Below are 24,470 nucleotides of genomic sequence, written 5' to 3' on the forward strand. Positions count from 1 at the left end.
TTGAATAATGTAAGCGAGCCATAAATGGAATTGGACGTATCGTTAATACACACCCTTACTATTTGCTTATTTTCTGCTCTGTATATTTTGTATACAAACACGGTTAGTTAGTCTGTGGCCATCAGACCGATATGATGTAATTAGGACATAATATGATTATTATGTCACGAGTAGACAGAACTAAGGAGTACCTCGACTTCAAACAAACGGGCGAATCTACGCGCCGAGTTGGACGGGTTGGGCGCAAGTACCCTACTTTCGACATGTTTCACAATTCACAATGTTGAGCGTATATTTTGTACGGCGCTCGCCGGCCGATATGTCATACTACGTCAAACGTATACCTAAATCATAAACTTAATATACCTACCTACCTAGCGGAATAGAGCAACAATCTCGAGCTGTCAAACGAAACCGAAATTGGTTTCATCTGTGTGAAAAATATGTGTACGTATACACTTACACAAGCATGATTGAACATGAATTCTATGACAGAGTAGACAGAATGATAGACTGATGTTGAAATTTTTTAATTTTACGTATTATGACGAAAATCGTCGCTAGGGTTGTTAACTGTTACCTACGAATTTAAAACTATGACATATTCGCTGGACGTGTTCCTCTTTGGTCGTTTTGTTGTTTGTGTTTTGGCACATGCAAATTAAATTGTCAGAATCCAATTTTGAAATCTTTATTTTAAATATTTAAAAATAAATTATATCAGCCAGCGCGAGGCACAATCCATTCATAATCCTAGTGAAACCCGACGCATTTGACAGATATTAAATCCTGTCCGTTTCTTTGCAGTTGAACTACTGGTAGTTATGTCTATTGTGTCTATGATATTAAATTGTCAACGTGCGACACGTGCCGACTGGACGTCAAAAAAAGAGTGCTGCTGTCATGTATCACACGTCTCTTTTTACCACGCAGTGTTATAACTGATAGTGACATCTCTCTTGCTCAGGCCTTTGTTTCTCTATTCCGCTAGGGATATTAACTTTATGACCTAAATAGAGATCTCTTCTGAGTCGCCCTACTCGTTACTTCTGTTCACTCTGGTCGTATTATGCACTCTCTGTCTAACAGATAATCTTAGTTAGCTTTATAATCTTACTACTGAAAAACCAGTGGTTAAATACGGAATAACCTAGAAACTAGGTCTAGGTCCTATATTAAAGTGTTCGACAAAGAGCTCTTAAGCCGATATTAGCAAGATTTCTCTTTTGAAAGCCGCCATACATTTATCACGCTTTTATTAGCTTGGGCTGTATGTATGTAACGTAATCTTTGAGCATGATTTTTACCTATCTCCTAGTCTACTTAATTCGAAACTTTGTATATACGGACAATTATTGCAATAACTAATATTTTTTTGAAAAAAAAAGCGTGCTTTTTAAACTATTATTATCAGCCGAATAGAATTAACTAAACATACAAAATGAAGCAACTATGTACACTACTAATCTATCTTTGATATTACAGTTTCTCGCCGTCCAAATGTTGGACGTTGTAGTAGGAGTGGTCAGGGAAGCGCTCCAGCTCGATATAGTCCATCTCCGTGCAGAGAAGCCGTTCCAGCATCTCCACCACTTCCTTGAAGTCTGGTCTTCCGGCCGGATCCGCTTCCCAGCAGTAGTACATGATGTTGTACAGCTCCCGCCTGCAATGCTCCGGCTTTTCCAGGCGGTGGCCGTCACGGACCTGTCAAAAACGTCAGTTTCATAACATATTTATTACTTAAATACAAGAAGGAGTACAGCGTAACAGCACAATAGACATAACTACAGCGGGGCTAAAATGATCGCTGTGGAGAATCATATTATGAATCATAATATGATTCACTTCTTTTTAAAATATTGCAATTCATGTCTAGTAATTCGTACTAATTTGACATTCGTCGGTTTGACAGTTTTGACAATTCATTTGCTGAATTGATTGAGAGCAGCTGCTGCTGCAGCAGGTGCACATTCGGCGTTTTGAAGCGCGCGCTTTGCTAACGCGCGTTTTAAGAACCGCTCAAGCGCGCAAATAGGTAACGCCGGCACGCCAGTAACGCGCGTTTGCAAATTGTGTACGCTTCAATAGAATCCGGGGTTCTCAAAACGCGCGTTAGCAAAGCGCGCGCTTCAAAACGCCAATTGTGTACCTGCTCTCAGCTCTGACAGGAATAGCTAAATGTGACCATTTTAGCCCCGCAGATCATAAGGATTAAAGGGTGTACGTGATCATGACCATGACATTTAAGAAGCACACATACTGCAGTACCATATGAAATTAAATCATGAGTCACGACTAAGTGCAATGTCCAAGCAATCCATCGTGAGAGTCCAGACTATGCATTCTAAATCCTTTGTTCTTAATGACCAGCTAAGAGATGAAATTTCACCCCCGGTCACGATCACTGGGTGTGTTATTTTATGTGACGTTGGCATTTGATAAGAAGGGCTTTTCAAACCGACTTAAAAAAGGAGGTTATCAATTCAACCCGTATGGATGTAATATTTCTAGAACTGCCCAGTTTTCGTATAAGTATTATGTTAGTCTGTATCAGTGTCTGAACAAATGTGCCAAATTTTAAAAGTGTATGTATGTTACTTGTATGCTTATATTATGATTGTGTTCGCATGTCTCCGGAACTACAAGTCCGATGTAAGTTATGCTTTTTTGTTGTACCACGTATTGTTCAACTAAGGGAATAATGCAAGTTTCATTAAAATCGGTTCTGTAGTTTTTAAGGTAAGAAATTTCAATTCTTGATTACGTGCAATTTAAAATTGGGTTTCATTTTTTAAAATATTATTATTCTAAAATCTAAATAATAATATGTTTAAAGCCTCCGTGGTCCAGTGGTTAATAGCGTGGCTCTTGACTCGGAGGTCGTGGGTTCGATTCCCGCGTTGGAGACATGTTATTTCCAAGTTTGGATAGGACAATGCAGGCTGATCACCTGATTGTCCGACAAGTAAGACGATCCATGCGTCGGATGGGCATGTAAAAAGTCGGTCATGAGCCTGACCTTCCGCCAGTCGTGTCGGTTTTCTGACCCACTGGATTATGAGAGTATAAGGAATAGAGAGTGCTCTTATGTACTGCGCACACACTTGGGCACTATAAAATTACTCCTGCGTAACTGGCCTGGATCTAAAACCGGTCACCGTCACCGAAAGTGGGAGTAATTATTCTTAATAAGCTAGTACGGTATACCTTTTTCATGACGTCACCAGCTGACAGGCCGGGGTAGGGCGTGGAGCCCAGCGTCACGATCTCCCACAGCAGCACGCCGAAACTCCAGATGTCAGACTTCACGCTGAATATGTCGTCGTACAACGATTCGGGGGCCATCCATCTGTGGAATTATAAATTGGTATCAAATACTAGATGACGCCCGCAACTCTTTGAAAGAATGAAAGAAACACCAAATGTCGTTTATCGCGCGGGAACCGTACATTTTTCAGGGATAAAAAGTATCCTACGTCCCTTCCCGGGACCCAATGTTTTTCCATACAAAATTTCAGCAAGACCGGTTCAGCGGTTTGTGCGTAAAGATGTAACAGACAGACAGACGGACGCACTTTCGAATTTATCAGGACGAGCGAAGCGAGCCCTAGTATACGCCACAACCTGTACATTTTGTGGCACATTTTAGGGAAAGACTATCAATCACGCCTATTGATTTTTAATTTAACATATTATTCAAAGATATTATTTTTTATTTTTATTTTGTAGATGTGTTATCATCAGTCAGTCAAGGTGTGACGACGTGAGCCCTCGCAAAGCTCGGCTTTTAGCTAGTAATATTACTAGAACAGGGCCTGTCTAATCTTATATCTTTAAACGTATATATATATATATATATATATATATATATATATATATATATATATATATATATATATATATATATATATATATATATATATATATATATATATATATATATATATATATATATATATATATATATATATATATATATATATATACATATATATATACATGTGTGTCATCTCCAGGTACTGTGTAATAATATAAGGAAACATATTTCCAACACGTGTACACTATGCCCGAATATGGAAATGTGAATTTGTGACTATATTTTATTAGCAAAAGAAATGTTATGGATGTGTGATATTAGTTATGTTGCTGTTTACTTGTATAAGGACAATTTGTGCAAATGGTTTGCAAGGACTCGTCCTTACTTTTGGAATCATATCAGAAAATTGAACTGAAAAGCTAATTTTCACAGCTAAATTAGTTAAATATTGTTGTAACGTACACAAAGCGCATCGTACATCCTACTTACAATATTTGAAACGTTAAAGTTTGTGCATAAACATTATAAATATTAAACAAATGGTTGTACCTAAATTTTGATTCAATAAGCATATTATTGTGGTTTTGGGTATGCATTATGCATATAAAAGTTTTGGTTAAAGCTGACGTGTGCTCAACTGCTCACTAGCCACAAACCGAGGTTGCCAGGTTAAAATTTTTTGTGAAAATTCCTGCGAGTGTGTTTATTTGCTACAAGCATAACACTACACAGATTTTAACCAGTTAAGTTAGTAGTTTAGGATTGAATTAATACACGTGCTATGTGCCGAAAAGTACAGTGTACCCGTACCGCGATACTGTTCGCAAACAAGTAGCCAGTAGCATAATAATTATAAATTTACGTCATACGTCCTGTAATCTGTAGTTTCAAATTACCTACAATAATTTTGCTACAATACTTTCTTGAACATGTGTACTTATGCAAATTGACAACATTTCAAAATTTTTAAGCCTTAAAATAAAAAATACCGTTCTTTAGTTTCTTGAACTCCTGATATCAAAAAAAAATATTGTTTATTTACTGAGAAAATAAAGAAAAACTGAAAAATACGCTGTGACGTTTATTTGCCTGGTGTAAAATAGTTTTAAAAAGACAACATGAAGCATTAAAAAAAACCGTCACCATCAACCACCTGTCAACAATGACATTTCTAAAAATAACGTTACCTCATTGGTTACCTATCCTCCAGGTTGACGATGACATTGACGTCATAATAAACGTAACAAACTTACATTGACAGATTTTTTCTTTTGTAAAGTGTAATGGAATTAACCGTTCAGACGTAAGTATGACGTCACTTGGCGCTTAAGTCTCTTTAGAATACGAAGGATTAAAATCTATTGGTATCATAAAAACATAATTTTGAAAAAGCAAGAAACATGTGTCGCCTTATTTTAAGTCTACTTTCATATAAAAGAATAAAAAAGCCATGTTAAAATTTTTAAATGTTGTCAATTGCAAGCTACGAATAATAAAAACTAAGGAAACATAACTCCCATTCTATTATCGTTTTAAATTTGGTTCCATTCGAACTGTCATATAACGTCAGCCTTTATACCGCTCAAGGCCACCTAAATATTGCAAATGTATTAAAATGTGTACCTAAGGACCCTAAGGTACACTTTTTTGACAAGTATTTTGGAGCATGTTTTTTGACTAGTTAGGAGTTACTATTCCTTAGTTTTTATTATTCGTAGATTGCAAGGTAATGCTTAGAACCGTCTCAACTCTCAAGTAGTGTGCAACATATCTTCAAATGTTAAGGCGCAGACAGCTGCCAATTTGACATCTTTGTGCAGTTTTCTAGACGTATGTATTTCATTGATTGGCACAAAAAAAATATATGTGATTTTTGATTATATTTGGAAAAGCTTGTCCGATTTAAATAATAAAATAATGTACTCCTACTGGATGAAAAAAAATACCAAAGTCACATCTTTCGGGAACTTTAAACAGTTCTAACTAAAGTAATAATACAATCTATGCTTTAAAAATTTGTTTATTTGATACCTTTTACAAAAATCCAAAGATTGCCCGATTTAATTTTCGGCTCTGACATCTAGATTTCCCACAATATTTATTTTTCCTCTAACAAACGAAAAATGTATCCACGCTTCTGAGTGAACATTTCACATCTCTCTCTCTCTCGCATGAAAACCGACAGTGTTCGCTGAGGCGCGGTGCTATGTGGACGTGTGACGGATTTCGCTCTGCCGATATTGTGATTTTAGTGTAATTGAAGCGTTTAGTTCTTAAAATTTGTATATAGGTATTTCTCATTGTTTTATAGTATATTAAGTTTATTCTGTAAATATTTTTCTGTAAATATTTGAAATTATATTGCGCGTCTGTAAAAATGGGTGACAAGAAAAAGAAAAGACGTCCAGCAAAAAAGCGACAGCTTCGTGAAAGCCACAAACACATTCTGGAAGTAAAAGTAAGTTCAATTTTATCTACTTTCTAGTTGCGTACGTCTTTATTAAAAAAAAAACGAACAATTACGACCCCGAATCAAAATATTTCGTCACTCTCAATGTGTTTTAGGATAGCCAGGATCGTTGTGTCAAATAAAACATAAAAAAACTGTATTACGATTGATTACGATTTACGAAAATCCTCTAAGATTCGAACCATAGACCTTAGAAATTGACATAATAATGTTATCACAATCGTTGTGATAACATTATATCAATTTCCAATCGGCCTATGGTTCGAATCTTAGAGGATTTTCGTAAATCGTAATACAGTTTTTTATGTTTTATTTTATCACTGATAATAATTTTGCTTTGTATCTGAACATTTATGTTGGAGTTTTGCACTCCAAAATAAATGTTCAAAAAGTTAAAAAATCACCACTCATAAAGTTGATTATTTCGTTAGCCTAAATAAGTTTTAGCGTCGCGCGTCGGGGATCGTTCTGATAAATCAATATTCAATCGGTCTATGGATCGAGTTTCAGAGAATTTTCGTAATACTTTTTATGGTTTTTTTTTATCACTATTAGCACAGAATAAATAATAGTACAAGTACTATAATTAGGTACTATAAGTTCATTTTGCTTTGAATCTGAAGTTTTATTTAGGCCTTTATTATTTAAATTTTTATTTCAGGCGGCGGAAAACCATGGATAGTGCAATTCGACGGGTGCAAAGTAAAAAAAGTCATCTGCAATTTTGAGTTTTTCGTTTTTTTGTAGAAACTAGCTTAAAATATCATGTTCTACAACATACCAAAAACAAAAATTCAAATATCACCTTATTTTTGGTACTTTTGTCACGTAAAAGAAGACATCTACTCTTGTTTTGTGAAATTGCACGATGTAGATGCGGATAACTACCGCTGGTCGTCTATACGCGGGACGCGCGGGGGTCATGTTATGCGGCATAAGCGGCTATCTGCCATATAGCTTTTTCTACGTTGCGATTGTGATTTAGATGTCTCAATTTACTTTTGCAAATTAGTATTGTTTATTATGTTTATGAGTACCTATTTATGTTAATTCTTATTGTTAGCTATATTAATTGACTTCTAATTTGTTACTGTTATTTTTTACTGTTTTTTCATGTTCAGAAAGTCCAAAACGACTTTTTAAAGAAGTTGAAAGTTTCCAGAACATAAGTGATAGATTTATCGAGCAAAATACTGTGTTGCCCGATGAAATTATTGAACATCTTATAGAAAACCTTGATGTGTCACCGATGAAGACAAATGAATATAAGTTAACTTTGTAAGATAAGTCCCCATGATCTGAATACTCTAGGCCAGTCACACCAGTTCACTCTCAGTCTGAAATATAAAATGATTTTGAAAATTTGTCGATCTCAGCAAATTAACAAATACGCCAACACCCTCAGAATACAGTTCATCACTTCAAGTCCGCCGCGTCCATTATCAGTATTAGATCAAAATATTATATATTCTTTTTTATTAAACAGATACTTTGATCTCATATAATCTATGACCTGCTTGAGTTTATTAACTCAAGCAGGCCATCGAGTATATTGTCCCTCTCAAACTTTAAATCTTCTATAGACAACACCATTGATGCTTCTTCGGCAGTGGAGGCATCAAGTGAATGTTCTACGCCTTCCTCGTTAAACGGTAGAAAAAGACGTCAGTTAAATATTGATCTAAAGAAAAGGCGATTGAGAAATAAAGACACGTGTATTGATACGAGACGTAAATTACGACAAAATTTAGGTAAACAATTACATCAGTCCAGAAATGGTAAATTGCAACCTGCGTAACATCATATCCCGGCATTTGCAAGTTCTCGCGAAGTTTTTCTATTAACTTATCTTTGACCGGTTTTGGGATCTCTGTGATCACGAGAAGCAATTGAGAAATCGTTGAAATAAAATTTCATTTTGTGTTCTGAAAAATCGTATGCACCCCTCCGATGGTGTAAAACGTCCGGCGATGCTTATGATGTTATAATGAACCCATCATGCTTACAAGTGCCAAGTACAAAGACTTAATAAGCCTCTGCCTAAATTATAATAATTTACAACATAGTTCCTGTACTGATAATGATACTGAATAATTTTTAAATTAGTTTAAAATAATTAAAGTATTGACACAGAATTTCATTTTTGTTGTGAGAAAATACGATTTTTACGAAAGTAAATGAATGATTCCTAAGTATATCCATACTAATATTATAAATGGGAAAATATGTTTATTTATTTATTTGTTTGTTTGTCCTTCCTTCACGCTCTAACGAAGAAACAAATCGTATTGTTTTTTGGCATAAACTTAATTGAAAGGATGAAAAGTAACATAGGCTACTTTTGGTCTTGGAAAAACATCATGTTTCTAAGGGAGCTTACGGGAATATTTGCAATTTACGCGATTTTCAAATTTCACGCGAGCGAAGCCGCGAGCAAAAGCTAGTATTTCATATTTTAACTTCCTTCTAAATCGTGTACCTTGCACCGAATCGACAACGTAGAAAAAGATATCTACGCAATTATGTTCTGAACTTGGTGTGTTTAAGATGTAAAACGTTTAACTACATATTTTAATAATATAACTTACTTTTAATAATAATTTTAATAATATAAAGTGTTACACTTTACGTAGTTACTGATAATCGTACTAGTAATCGGTAAAAATACTTTAATAAATATAATTTTTAATTCCCACGTAGAAACGACCAAGTGGTAGTTAACTCAGTTGTCATATTTTCAAGCGCAATGTAGATGCAGACAACTACAATATCTCGTAAATTAAACATAATTAGAAGAAATTAAATATACATGTGGATTCATTAATAAATAATGAAACAATGATGAAAATTTCAATAAATTTGATCGGAAATTGACAAAATGGGAGCATTTTTTCCTATTATGCGCTCTCCTGAAAAGTTGCTGTTTTGTAGATGACTCTTTTTACTTTGCACCCGTCGAATTATTGATAACCCAAACGAATCACCAAATGCCAATTCAGATCCAGCGGCAGGTAGTATGTTGGAAAGGTAATATAAGTTTATTTATCTACTTATTATAAGTTGTAACCAAACGTCCTTCACGACTACGAAACACAGCGCAAGGGCTGTTTCACGCCGGTTTTCCTGTGAGTCCGTGGTATTTCTCTGGTCGAGTCGGCCCATTCGTGCCAAAGCATGGCTCATTCATTGTATTTTTTATGATCCAGTTTATCTATTACAAGCTATTTTAGCCTTTTTATGATATTATTATGATTTAATTTTTTTACAGTCGACCGAAAACGATGGAATTAGATGATAACACAGCGGAAAATGTAGCAAATGCCGATCGCAATATAGCGACGGGTAGTATTTTAAAAAGGCAAGTATATTTTTACAATTACGATAGGCTAGGTAAATAAAGATATAATAAGTTTATTACTATTTGAGCGCGATGCGATTGCGCGATTCTTTCAGCTCTATTCAAGGACATGCTCCGTAAGGGCCGGGACACAAAATCACGGCACGACGACGCGACGTCGTACGGCGCCGGACCGTGTTTTTGTGTCCCGGCCCTAATAGGGTGCGGCTTCACTGCGGAGTAGGGGTGAGCGTTATTTCACGTCACTATAGTTACAATAACTAGCTACATACAATAACCGAATAACTAGTTTCGAGTCGTATTTATATAGTAGAGTAGTGATTTTTGTAACGTTTTTATTGCATTGGGTGTTATGAAGTACCGTCGAGCGATCGTCGCGTTGTTTCGTTTGGAGTCGCAGCTAGCGCCCGCCGCCCACTGCACCGGTCGACCTAGCGAGCGACAGCGAGTTTGCTATAGTCCGCGCGGAACTAGTTGGCCGCGCCGCCGGTATGTGCGGCCAACTAGTTCCGCGCAGATTACCTAGCAAAAATATTAATTAGTTTATATCAATACTAATATTATAATTGGGAAGAGTTTGTTTGTTTGTTTGAACGCGCTAATCTCAGGAACTACTGGTCCGATTTGAAAAAAGGCTATAGGCCCGCGCGCGCGCCTCATCCCGGCGTCACCCCCTTTCATTCCCCCGCGCCGCGAGTGACCTTTCTGCAACGATTTTAAATGGGATAAAATATTGTCATTTAAAAAAAAATAACACCCATTTTTTTTGGTTAAATGGGCTCTCCGAATGTACCTAAGCCCTGCGGGGCTAAAATGGTAATATTTAGCAATTCCTCTCAATCAATTCAGCAAATGAATTGTCAAAACTGACAAATGTCAAATCAGTGCAAAAATACAAAAATGAATTGCAAGCAGAGTTGCATTTTGCGATATTAGAGAAATGAATCATATTATGATTCGTCTCATGATTCAACAAAGCGACCATTTTAGCCCCGCTGGAATAATTGGGCAGGAAGGTTTAATTGAGAATGTTACTAGGTATGCCAAATTGCTTGAAATTTTGTCACAGTTAAGCCTGTATGTATACAAATACACTAGTTTTTGTTGCAGTCAAAAATACCTTGTAGTTTTGATTTTATAGGCATTCAAAGTTTCGAAAAATATCGATTCCCGCTAGCAGTCCCGCGACCGCTTGTGACGTCATATCACAATTTTTCCGCGCGGGTCCTATACAATAAACGTGATTTTTTGCTCTATCTCAATAACGGCAACAGGTAGGCACTTGAAATTTTCATCAAGGCCTTAATTATATATGTACTTTAATAATTAATAATAATATTATATTATGTTACTAATCGGACTCACTTATGAATACACATACCGTTATAGTGCAAAATAGGCCAAAATTTGTGATTTTTGTATAGGAGCCCCCCTTAATTTTTTATTTTATTATAATATTATTATTGATTATTAAAGTACATATATAATTAAGGCCTTGATGAAAATTTCAAGTGCCTACCTGTTGCAGTTATTGAGATAGAGAAAAAAATCACGTTTATTGTATGGGGCCCGCGCGGCGAAATTGTGATATGACGTCACACCGTTACCGGGCGCCCGCGTCGTACAGTTACAACTTGTTTCGTCGGTTAAAAATCACATAACGACCCACCCCTACTGCGGAGTGCAGCGTATTAGCCTAATAAAATTTTTAGTATACCTTTTTAATGAAATTAGAAGGCAAACGAGCAAAAGGCTTTTTTAAATATTGAGTTCTGTATAATTTTATCCTAATTCCTATTTCCCAATAATCGAAAAGTTAATCATTTTAATTTATGAAATTTTGTGGTGATCCAGTTTTTAAACTGTTGTTAAATGTCGATGTCTCAAAGTATAAACTTACTTGCAGGCTGGAAGAAAAAAGTACCCATGACACTGGACTATGTAGTTTGGAGGCTGAATGTGATGCTGAAAAGCTTATTGTTGAAACTGCACTTCCTCAGAAAAAACCTGATGTCGGAAGAAGAATTATAAGTGTTTCATATTTTTATAAGAGGTTGCAAGAAATTTCTCATCATGGTCCTCTTGGATGTGCTTTAACTGACATAGAACTAGTAGGTGAAAAGCAAGATGGCCTCAATTCAAAATTCACATTTCTATGCATACTTTGCAATCTAATATTGATAATTGATAGTGACTCAAATGAAGACCATTACATGCCTATCAATAATAATAAGGCAATATTCGTAACCTGAAATATGGAGCTGCCCTTGCACCTTATAAAACCAGGAGTGATTTTTGTCTATATTTAATTTGCCCTGTTTATCTATTTTCCAAAATGTAACTTTTTGTTGTGTTATAGCAGCGTCTACTCCAATGTTATATGCTGTGATGGGACATTTAATTTCTAAAATAGTTTTTTCATCGCAAATTCCATCGGGCGTTGCTCCTAAAAATGGCAAGTCTGTATCTATAAATAGCCCGCAAGGCTTTACTTTAATTCCTTCTTGTAATTCTAAATCTCTTATTGCTTGTTTTTAATTTTCTTGGCCATGTTTGAAAGAAGAAACGAAGCTTATTTTTTTTAAATATAAAATGTCTTTTACTAGGTTAGCACTTGCAGTGTTGGGTCTTCTTGGGATAAAGAAGAGTGCAGTATAATTTAGTTACCTAACTAAATTATACTGCACTCTTCTTTATCAACATGCAAATGATTTATAATAACAATAAACTATATCTATAATAATTATTGTATTGTAATTTCTACCTAGAATACAATAATTATAGAAGTATTTTGTTTTGTCCCTAACCTGTTAACTTCCAAAACCTTAAACCAACAGGTTTTGTAACCAACATATTAACGGATTAACGATTAACGTTAACTTGTGCTAATTCGTCCGCAGTGTAACGCTTTAACGTTTAACGAAGCTAAAATTTTTTTAACGGATTAACGATTAACGAAGTTAACTATTTGATTAACGGTGCCCAGCTATATATATATATTCAGTAGGTTTGAGAATCGGCTACTGGGTACTTTATATATTGATAAGTGCATAAGTGCATTTGTTGAATAAATAATAGTAAATTATTATAACCTGAGACTGACGGCGACCATTAAGTTTGTGCGACGGGATAGCGATCAACGTTGCCATGGTGACATACTTACCTATTTACGGCCGTTCCCAATATTTGATCTATCTCTGGTTTTGCCCTACTAGAGATAGGAATAGCTCACAATTGACATAAAATATATGTCTCTAATGTCTAATGTGAGCTATTCATATCTCTAGTAGGGCAAAACCAGAGATAGATCATATATTGGGAACGGCCGTTAGTCACTTAATTAAAATAATAATATTATCGTAAATATAATATTATGGCAAAGCAACGTTTGCCGGGACAGTAAAAAACGATTCCTGAATTTTGTTTTATTTCTTGCTGTACTTATGTAATTGTAATTTTAATGTAAATTGTAATGTAACAGAAAAAATGTTTATGAAAAAAATTGAATGTTTTTACGCAGTTGGGTTTTGTCATTATTTTATAATATAATAGGTATATTATAAAAGAATAACTGTGTTTTATTTACCATAAGTAAGCCTTACACGCTACGGTCTACCGGAGACGGGAGAGATCCACCTGTACAGCACGCAGGTATGCCTGCACAGGTATACCGGTATGTGTGTGGGACCTGGTCGCCTGCGCAGGTCCAAAAAACTGCACAGGTATATTCCCTCACACATTCCGGTCTGCCTGCGTAACGTGTATGGCTTACATTACTACCACAATAGACATAACGAATCAGTATAATATCGACTTCAAACTTTTAAAGATTCCCGCGTATCCTCGAGGCCAAACGTGCATTTTTTGTAAGGTTCAAGCATTTATGCACTTTAGTTTAATGATTATAAAGTTTATTTTCAAGTGCGTTAATATTACCTCTCCGCTGTGCTCCGTTCTATCTGCATTCTGCACTAATCTTCCGCACTCTTATAGTTCGCTCACGGAAGTATAGTACATAGTATTTATTTATTACGCGCCATCTATTGAAATCTCTATGCGACAGCTCAATATTAATCAAACCTATCTTTTAGAAGTTCCCGGTTTAGCCGCTAGCAAAGCTGGCGCTTTCTTATCGGACAATTAGGGGGCGTGGCTTAGAAATGCGAATCCTCAAGGTCATTTGCAGTTGTCAGCGTCTTAAGAGCGTTCAAACAAAATAATTATATAAATCTTAATTTGACTTTTATCGTCTCATTGAAGTTTAGTCCTCCTTATTATTCATAAACTTGAAATATTTGTGGGGTCTCAATATAATAACTTTTTGTGTAAACTGTAAAAGTAGCATTAGCTACAACGAAAAATATGACACTAGTACCTTAGTGGTCACAGCTGCGTTTCTAGAGATACTCTTTGCACTTTAGAAAAATAGAGCTACTAGATTCATGATTACAAACAGATAGTGCGGAAGAAATATTTCTAAGTATTTGTGTTAGCAAGAGAAAACCATCCAGATATTCACCATCAAGATAATCGTATCTTTTATATTTTGCCGCAAAAGTTGTTACAATTATCTTTCCGTAGTCAATTTCTGTATCCGTCACCATCAAAATCGGTTCAGTAGCAGAGAACACACTGAGCTACTAAACAAGCATTCTGTTTGTGATATTAGTTGCCTGAAAACCTAAAAACTCTCTCATTGCTGTACTAACTCCTACCTTATAGGAAGCCGGCCGTCGCTCTTTCTCTCATACACCTGTGTGCCCCCGATATCTCTGGCGAAACCGAAGTCCGCGACTTTGCACGTCCTCTCCTCCGTGATAAGGACATTCCTAGCCGCTAAGTCTCGGTGTATTATCTGAAAAGATAAGGAAAATACGATAAAAAGAAAATAAAAGATAGAGATCTTGTTGGTCTGCTCTACGCGCTAGTTAACCACAAGAAAAACCTCTACTGCCTAACAGGCATAACTACTTATTGTCAAGCTTGTTCAGATACACTTGCACCAATCTAGGTTAAAGTTAAGCCTTGATTAACGTCATATTTTCACGATAATATTGTTGAAACAGACTTAATAACTCTGACTAACACCATAGAGAAATCATGCAACATATCTGGGATTATGGATTACAACTTGGCCCGACCTTTACTAAAAAATACTTTTTTTTATTTTATGTCATTAAAATTAAATTTCGATCAATCTAAGTAGTCTGATAATTATAACCTGAGAAGGACTATACTAATTTTAATATATTATGTTACTTAGAAATCTAAGTAACAGAATATATTAAACTCTCTACGCCACTATAATTTGGACTTGGGTCGTGCCCTCAAATTCTGATAAATAATTATCATTTTCTAAGAGGTTTATGCACTTTGCAATTAAAATTGACATTTAAAAATATAAAATTTTTGAAAGGTTCTTCAAAAAATCCCAAAATCATGAAATAAAGTAAATAATAGTGAGTGCATGGCAAAGCACGCCTACCCGGCCTGTGCGCCATATACTTACAGGGTATTAGATTTAACACCGTTACCCTTAAAACCATCAAATGAGCCCGTCAAAATGAACAACTTTTTCTATGAGAACAATGCCATGAGAACTCAAAAAAAATGCCGTCTCCGGGCAATTTGTATGGGTCATACCCATTCAAATTGTATAGGTATGAAGACGGATTTTGGTTGGTTTTAAGGATAACGGTGTTAAATCTAACAACCTGTTTATGCTATAATCCATACCTACTGCTGATTGAAGATTTCCAATCGGCAGTATGGAATTATAGCTTTAGAGCTATATGGCCACACTCACTATACCAAAATTATATCAAACCGTACTACATAAAGACCTATTACTGTTTCTAGTACTTAAAAAGATCTTAGGCAACTTTTTTGGCTTAAGATTGGGCAAGTCAAACTTGCCTGAATAGTACTTAATGAAAGTAACGTGATTAAGTCGATCGAAACGTTTTACCTCAGCTAATAGCTGTTTACGGTTTATGAAATTAGTTTAAATGGCTAATTAACTAATTTATCCCTTTATAACCAAATTGTAATGACTCATTAAACTTGTCTGCGATGGACTTTGGTAAACTTTTTGTTAATCGCGTTTAACAGACCTTTGGACCATTTTAGCATTTTTAGTACTGTCAGTTATTATGGCCAGTTAATGGGCGTCCACAAATTACCTGAGGTAACCCTGACCCTCCCTGCCCAGCTGGTGAGATTTCGTGAGATTTTATTCAAACTTGGGGGGAGGGCCCCACCTCCCAATCTTACGTGATATTTTTCAAAACGGGGTTTCTCGTAAACGCGTTGGGTTGTTTGACAGTCAGTATAATTTATATATACGTTATATATAAAGTATAAATGAAATTATTTTCTTTCGAACGAATTAGTGAATGGTCATCATAATTACGATTACGTTTACGATTAAATCTGAAGCATACATACAATCTGGATGAAATATACCAAAATAGAAAATTTTTTGTAACAATGAGAAAAGAAATTACGTGAGATTTGCCCAGAGTCGAGACCCCCTCTCTCTCCAGCGTAAAATTAGATGAGATTTGACTCGACCCCCTCCCCCCTTTAAAAAACTCACTTAATTTGTGGACGCCCCCTCAGTTATTATGATCAGGGTCTTTTTATATTCAATAATATGTGCACAGTGCAAGATGCGCTATGTCAAGTTTCAAACATTTTTTTCTAAATAAACAAGTAACTTGGCTATAGACCTTGAATCATCTTGGAGTATCTTATCTTACCCCTTTAGAGCTGAGGAAGTCCATGCCCCTGGCCACTTGGAAGGCGAAGTGCGTCAAATCCCGTGACGTGAGGAACTGGCTGCCCCCGTGCGTGTTCCCGTAGTGACGCTCAGCGCGGGAATCTCGCAGGAACTGCTGCAGCTTGCCCAGGCTGACAAACTCCATTATCACCAGGGTAGGCTCCTGGGGATGAATAGGATTATGATATATGGGTGTTGTATGGTCGGTCGCAAAAATACAGTTTTTTTATATTATTATTGCGAAAGACTATGCTAACTTTGAGAAAGCCTTTATTAAATAAATGTTTTTATTTTTTACCGGACTGGCCTCGAAAATACCGGACCGTACGCTTAAATACCGGTCAGCTGGCAACCCTAGATATGACTGGTACATGCTTACACTTAAGGTTCAATTGAGGTTTCATTAACAAACCAATAATCTTTCGTTTAATCGTAAAATCGTTTGCACCAAACTGACTGTGAATAGAATATGAGCAAGCGTCTTGTATTTAACACCTATTCACACATTTTGATCTAAGTTCTAACTAACAATACGCTATGAGTTATGTATGACGATAAAGCAGTCAGGCGCGGTACGAAGGGGGGGGGGGGGGGGGGGGGGGGGGGGGGGGTCACAGGACATTGCCAAATAATAACAGGAAATTTCTAGCTACCCCATAGCAGCGACAAATTTTTATTTTTTAGTGTAGTGACTAAACTGTACTCGGCGAAACGAGGCGGTAGCGGTCATTGAGTTCGAAGTGATATATGCTTCATATTCAGTTCACATCGAGTATGCAAAATACCATATCGCCATTAAACTAGGAACATCAGCTGACACTTCATTGTCAATTGCAGTTTCTACAGGGAGACAATGACCGCTACTGTCAACCCTCCCCCCCCCCCCCCCCCGCTAATGTCAGACCCCCTCCAAAATTTTAGGCTGTGACCGCGCCTGAAAGCAGTATATGTAATTGATTGTACTGTTGGTTCTTAAACTCTGATTTTTAATTCAAGATCAAAAAAGCTACTACAGTACGTCACTGTCAAAGGTGTCAAAGTGACATAAATGTCATTGTCAAGTGAATATTTCAGGTTTCGCCAACCTTTTTGCAATATGTTACTTTATTTATTATTGGCATTACTGGTCAACATAATAATTAAACAAGGTTTTTGTCAAATAATCCTTATTGATACAAGCTTTTATATTAATATTTATGGTTTTTACTAGAACCCAGATGACACTCTTTCATTTTAGTCTAAATAGGACGTCTTTTATGTTTGAATTGCATAAGTCCCTCTCGCACTTACATAGTTTACAGTATAGGACAAATGCTGCTGTAAAACATAATATAAGACATAATTTTATCATTTTAATATTAAGGATAACATGACAGGATAAACAATATCATGGTGTCATGGCCGAAAATAATGGCAGCGATAAGATTACAACCATAAAGCGAGCTACACACAATTTTTCTGCTATTTTGTAAATTAGTTACATGTATATTTAAATTATATTAAGTATGTTACTTTAGCCTGTAAATTATTGCACCAAATGTTATGAATACCTGAAGTGATACCAGTAAAACACCAGGTATACTACCAAAAATTACCGATGTTTAAGATTTTATTACGGCGTTTTGTATTTATGTAAAATAAAATAACTCAGATTACTTATTTAAATCATCTGATTAAAGTTATTAATAATGAAATTATCTAAACCTTGTTTTTTAGAAAAAAGGAATATACTACTGCACAAATATTTTATTGCAGTGGCAATATTGTAGTAGTTTTTTTGATCTTGAATTAAAAATCGGAGTTTAGTGGAAATTCATGTTAAACACTAATAAAGACAGTTTTTCGTGCACTTTCCACTATATTAAGCCATAAACCAACTAACTGTCTGCCCACATTTATTCAAAATCCCAAGGGAATAAAGTACTTTTTAGGGCAAAATTCAATAGCGCAAAGTGAATATTTTAGAGAATTTAGGTGTAACTATGCTTGTTAGCGCTCAGTTTCCGAATTTTGTGCCAGAAAATAAAGAAGTGTGAAAAAACAAGCGTTTCAAACCTACGCGACCAGGCGACTGCGAAGCGAAGCGTCAAGTTGTCAAATGTGTCTTTTGTATACAAAAAACACACATTTGACAACTTGACGCTCCGCTTCGCAGACGCCTGGTCGCGTAGGTTTGGCCTAAGCTTTATGCCTTTTTTGCTTTATTTTACTTTTGTTCATAGGAATCGAAAAGGCTCCGAAAACACTGAGCCTGTTTTGAAAAAGGTTGGCACAAATTATAATATTATAATATAGAGTCACTGAGAAGAGAAATAAAAGGTTTTTTTTTTAATTATGGCAAAAGACAAAAGCATTTTATCGTTTTGATTTTTGACTAATTTCGATGTTCCACAGGTTCCACATAATATTCTTTCTTGATGGACAACCTTTGACAACACAAATTCCCCTTTGCACTCTTTTAAATGCGATGGCCTACATCATACAAGCCTTTTGAAGATAAATTAATAGAGATACGTAGGTCACACTGAAAGTTTTGCATAACTTAAAAAAACGACGTGTTATACCCAAAATATTATGTTTATTGCTTTTCAAAATACTCTCCTTTACATTCTAAACATTTTTTTATATTTGATCGAACCATTTTTTAAAACAGGAGGACCACAGATCTGAAGGCATGTTTTCTACGTGCTGATTGAACGCTATCACTGCCTCTTCGGAGTTGGTAAAAGTGAAACCTCTCATTAAATCTTTAATTTTGGAAAAAAATACAGAAATCACAGGGTGCTAGGTCGGGGCTATGTGCAGGATGGGTGACGAGTTGTGATTTTTCGGAACCTAAAAATGACTTTGTTTTGTTGGCCGTGTGTGAAGAGGCGTTGTCGTGATGTAGGAGAATGCGGCTTTTTGGTCGTATTTCGCGAATCTTTTCCGATATCCTGGTTAAAAAAATGGTAGTATACCACTCAGCATTAACACTCTTTTGATCTCCAAGTGGAATTGTATAGATGGGATCCGTAGGTCAGAAAAAAAACGCGATCATTTTCTTACCAACGTTTCTCGCCTGCCTCACTTTTGTTGGCTTGTTCTCATTTTCAAACACCCACTCACAAGATTTCTGTTCTTTTTCGGGTTCAAAACAACAAATCCACGTTTCGTCTCCTGTGAAGCCCGCTTCTGCTCCGCTGTCAGTTCATGAGGGGTCCAACGACAACAAAGTCTCCCGAACTCACAATTCTTCGTGTAATTTTTTTTAATTTGGCTCATACCAATCCCCAATAGCCCTCAAATTGTCTCATAGGTAATCTGCGGGTTTTCTTCAATTGGCCGTTTAACAGTAGCCACATTAATTTCGTTGACGGCAGTTGAAGGCCGCCCTTCACGAAATTCGTCATGTAAAGAAACTCGACCTCTCTCAAATTCAGTATACCATCTCCTCACGGTGCTCAAACAAGGTACTTTCTTCCCAAAAGCATTTTGAAGACGAGCAGCACAGTCTTGCGGAGAGAGAGAACTTTTAAAATCATAAAAAATCATCGCTCTAAAATCTTTTCGACCTAATTCCAATTTCGTTGCGTACGTAGAACTTTGATGCGTGATAAAAAACAATTGACAAATGATTTCCCGCCAATTTTTTTTATGTTGCTAGGAAGGTTACAAGGTTTAAAAAAATATATCATTCAAAACTCAAATAGTTCCGATTAGCTATATGTATTACCTTTTCCGTACAACATCCGACAAGACGGACGACATTCGGATGGGTGCCCAAATTCTTCATAACGACGAGTTCCTGCAACAAATCCGTCTTTTCCTTCTCCGATGCGTTTTCCTTCAACGTCTTAACGGCTACGGTTTGTTCCCCCTTTTTTCCTGTAACGATACATCATTATGTCAGTAAACTGTTACAACTGCTAAATGTAATTTCTTTGTTTCCGGGAACATAACTTCGTATGTGGTTAAATAATTGGTTATTACTACAAAGTTAACATCCTACATTATGTATAATGTTAGAGTATTACAATTTACAACTATGTATTTAGTTTTTAGGGTTCCGTACCCAAAGGGTAAAAACCGGGACTACTGTTTTATACGGTATTACTGAGACTTCGATGTCTGTCTGTCTGTCCCAGGCTGTATCTCAGGAACCGCTACAGCTTAACTTCAGATATTTTCACAGATTGTGTATTTCTGGTGCTGCTATAACAACAAGTACAAAAAATATAATAAAGTTAATATTTAAGTGGGGCTCCCATACGACAACGTGTTTTGCCTTTTTTGCTCGACATCAATAATAGCAACAGCCTACCTGTTTACTTACACTTGAACTTTCACAAAGGCCTTAAATGTCTACTTTAATAATTAATAATAATATTTAAATAAAATAAAAATTTAAGGGGGGCTCCTATACAAAAACACAATTTTTGGTCTATTTTTGCTCTATAATGGTACGGAACCCTTCATGCGTGAATCCCACTCGCACTTGGCCGATTATTATTGAGAGTTAAACTTTTCAGGCTTTTATCAAGAAATCCCGTAACAAAAATTAACCTAACACGTCCCCCCCACTCCTACCGAGACCGCTGTGCCTGTCGGTGCGGCGCGGCGTTGCCGTGAATCGTCTAACGTCGTTTCAGTTCACCGGACTTCGGCACGGTGTTTGTGTGCGTGCGACTAGAAGTAGGCGAATTATAATTACATCAGTTGATAAAATATAATACTATGCATTATCACTATTATCTACGAATAATAAAAACTAACTATTATCTATTATGTGCAGCGGCAGTCCCCGAGTACTACACCGCACACGTATTTTTTACTACTTAAAGTTATAGAAGTTTCGTATACCATGAACTTGCAAAATATGCTTTAGGTTCTCAAAGAATGCGGTGATCATTTCAGTAAAGGAAGTGAAAGTATATTGTTAGCTTCAACATTAAAATAAACAAAAATTTACTTTACGTCCAAACCTCAGGTCCAAACTCATGTTTCAACTGATATGACAACAAAGTAAATTTTCACAAAGTAAACTCACTAAAGATACTTCAACGCTAAATCAAAATAAATACGGACCAAAGGACTCTACAGCTAGCTTTACTACTGGGACTAGAAATATAGAGACAGGAAGTTTCTCTATAGAAGAAATAAACATCCGTCTGTACTTTCTTCGGCTATTTTCAAGAAAATGCGATGGCAAATACACAATATCTTGTATATTTTCTATTACACTGGTCCGCTTGTGCACCCGTCAAAGGAGGTTACCTTTTATTTTAAAATATCATTTTTTGAACAACAAAACACATAAAATTTTATTTCTAAGTAAGTCGTTAGGGTTCCGTTATAGGGTTCTGTTATCAACAAAACTTGGTTGACTACTGAACCCTAAAACGGAACCCTGACAAACAGATTTTTTGTACTTATATATAATTTAAGAGGTAGTTATATAATTTAAGAGTAACATTGTCCTACAAATAGAACAATCCATATTTTATCCATCAAATCTAAGTATGATCCTTTCTATTTCTGCTAGCTACCAATTTTAAGATTTTTCGCAGATAAAAATGTTGTTCGTGTTATCAAAATGAAGCTACTCACAAAAATTTAGCTTTATAGTAAACAAAAAAAAATGTTCTAGGGCTCCCGTACTATGAATATTATTTAACAATGAAGAAAAGTGTTTCCTGACTAGGTTAACGCGAAAACTGCTAGAAATTCCTTCCACTTCCATCAAACTGGTATGAACATTATACCAGGACTGCATAGATTTGCAGCAGTTACACCCGCGCTGAGGCGCGAGAATGTTTACTCAGCTGTTCTCCACACGATTCCGTACAAACTGGAATGAATATAATACCAGGCTAACACGAGCACGGAGCATGTAGTAGTTACCGTCGATATCTATAGCCTGCGCCCGCCACACCTGTCCGAAGGCGCCTTCGCCAACTATGTTGAATATTCTTAGACGATGTCTAGGGAACTCCCATTCGTCTCGCGGCTCGTCCTTGCTCAGACTGGTTTCTTCGGCCAGCTGGAAACAGAGAGTGATGATTATGAATATTTTAGAATTTAGATGAAACTGCTCAAAATACACATGACTGTTAAACAGAATAAAGGTCACAGCACACGTCATATCAACTCGGAAAGGGATCGGCACCGTATCGCCTCGAGCCGTTCAATTTTGTTTGTATGAAACTCCCTACTGCAACGCACACTAAGCGGAACCGTAATTAAAACCGTTTGCTTTTTGGGGTTAGTCGCCCTCTTAATACGTGCATACGTTAGGTTGAAGCCTGGTTGACACCTGGTTGACGCCTGGTTGACGGCGAGGCGAAGGCGATACGGTGACGATCCCTTTCCGAGTTGATGTGTGCTGTGACTATATTATGTAGGTATATTTAGTGAAAAAGTTAGTGGTGGTCGGTCGTGATTTTTTTATTGTGATAATATTTAAAGATGCTTAGTTTATGTGTCAGGGTTAAAGATGTATGTAAAAATAAATGTGAAGATGGATTTTCCAATGATTAATTAATTAATATGGCATAAGGCATTGATATTGCCTTTTACATCAGGCCTACCACTGCCTACCCACATATTGTAATATGTTAATTATTTGTGGCTTGCGGCTTTTAAATCAATTTATTTTAGACACAATGACGCATTGGACGAAACACTCGATGAGGCGAGAATATTACGCTAAACTTTTTAAATTAATTAAGTCTAGGTCCATAATAAAATTGTCTAGATCTAGTCATAAATTTTAATTAAATTTCCTCTGGGCTCTGATAAAATATACTTAATTGAAGTGTCAATTCCAGTTTAATGATAGTAATCTGACGATATCGTTAAAGTGTGGTAGAGTAAGTACTAAGAACGTCGTTAAAACATTAAAAGCCGCTAAAATATTAGCATACCTAGACCTCAAATAAAATAAAAAGATTTCTTTTTAGTATAAGAAAATATGTAAAGGCATTAAGAGGATTCCACACCGCCATTTTTTCCATACAAACGTTGTCCCCTGTTTCCTCCCTGGATAATGCTAGTAGAGCTATAATTTTTTTTCTGAATATCTACGGCCACTAATACAATGTCCCTATGTTTTCTTTTTTTTCATAATTTAATTATTAAATAAGATATGAACGTTCAAAAACTTAAAAAAATGGCCAGATTTTCCGCTGTGTTCAAACGTCCAGAAAACAGATTTGGCTAGATTATATAAAAAAAAGCAAAACATAGGAACACAGCTCAAGCCTTTTTTTAATCTTTAATGAAAAAAGTACTTAAATCGGTTAAGTTTTGGAGAAGGAATCAGGGGACAACGAATCGTTGATTTTCTGGATTTTCTGCAGTTGTCTCTATCGCGTTCTGCGGTATAGGCTTGAGGCAAGGGAGACAGCTATAGATATTACACGTACTTTTTTTTCATTTCTCTAGCCCCTGGTGTATCCTCTTAACTTTTTATCTCACCTATTGTACCGAAAAATAAACATAATTTGATATACTTATAGGTGTGTACTTACTGTGTAAGCATACTGTCTGTTTACACATGTAAATAGCTAAATTTTGTAGAGTATTTCGGCTATAAAAATTACGATACTTCCTCTATAAATAGAGGCCCACCACAAAAACAATCGAAATATAACTTCATACTAGTCTGTTTCGGAATTGTGAAATGGCTCGGAAACGTTCGGGAATTTGAAATTCGGATTCTATTTTGTTGTCGCTTGGGAATTGCAACGCAGTACACTGTACATCTAACAATGGATGTGCAAATACTAAAAATAGCATTTGAACGATCACTCTTTTGCCACTACAAATTTTTGTTCAAATGGAACAGGGGGGTAAGCCAAATTCTTTCCCTTTTTTGCTTCGTTATAGAATCGCCGATGAAAATGTATGGAATTGACATAAGCGTTCGTTAATATGACGTTGACGTTCAACTCGTCTTATGTCAATTCCATACATTTTAATCGGCGATTCTATAACGAAGCGAAAACGAAAAGATTTTGGCTCACCCCCCTGGAATGCTGCTGTCATTCGATTATGGCAGTAT

The 24,470-nt window shown here is 36.1% G+C and overlaps 1 protein-coding gene across 3 annotated transcripts in view; it reads right to left on the reverse strand.

The window, feature by feature from the left end:
• Nucleotides 1-1,382: 1,382 nt before the first annotated feature.
• Nucleotides 1,383-24,470, reverse strand: part of LOC121727039 (tyrosine kinase receptor Cad96Ca) — a 98,832-nt gene continuing 75,744 nt past the window's right edge. For all 3 annotated transcript variants that reach the window (XM_042114716.1, XM_042114717.1, XM_042114718.1), the window contains exons 6-11: nt 22,310-22,448; nt 20,142-20,293; nt 16,407-16,589; nt 14,361-14,500; nt 3,208-3,349; nt 1,383-1,704 (exon numbers count right to left, since the gene is read on the reverse strand). In XM_042114716.1, coding sequence (XP_041970650.1) covers nt 1,480-1,704; nt 3,208-3,349; nt 14,361-14,500; nt 16,407-16,589; nt 20,142-20,293; nt 22,310-22,448 — 981 coding nt within the window. In that variant the 3' untranslated portion in view covers nt 1,383-1,479. The remainder of the gene's footprint in view (nt 1,705-3,207; nt 3,350-14,360; nt 14,501-16,406; nt 16,590-20,141; nt 20,294-22,309; nt 22,449-24,470) is intronic.

The sequence above is a fragment of the Aricia agestis genome, chromosome 5 (assembly GCF_905147365.1).
Source record: "Aricia agestis chromosome 5, ilAriAges1.1, whole genome shotgun sequence".
In the NCBI taxonomy this organism is placed as follows: Eukaryota; Metazoa; Arthropoda; class Insecta; order Lepidoptera; family Lycaenidae; genus Aricia; species Aricia agestis.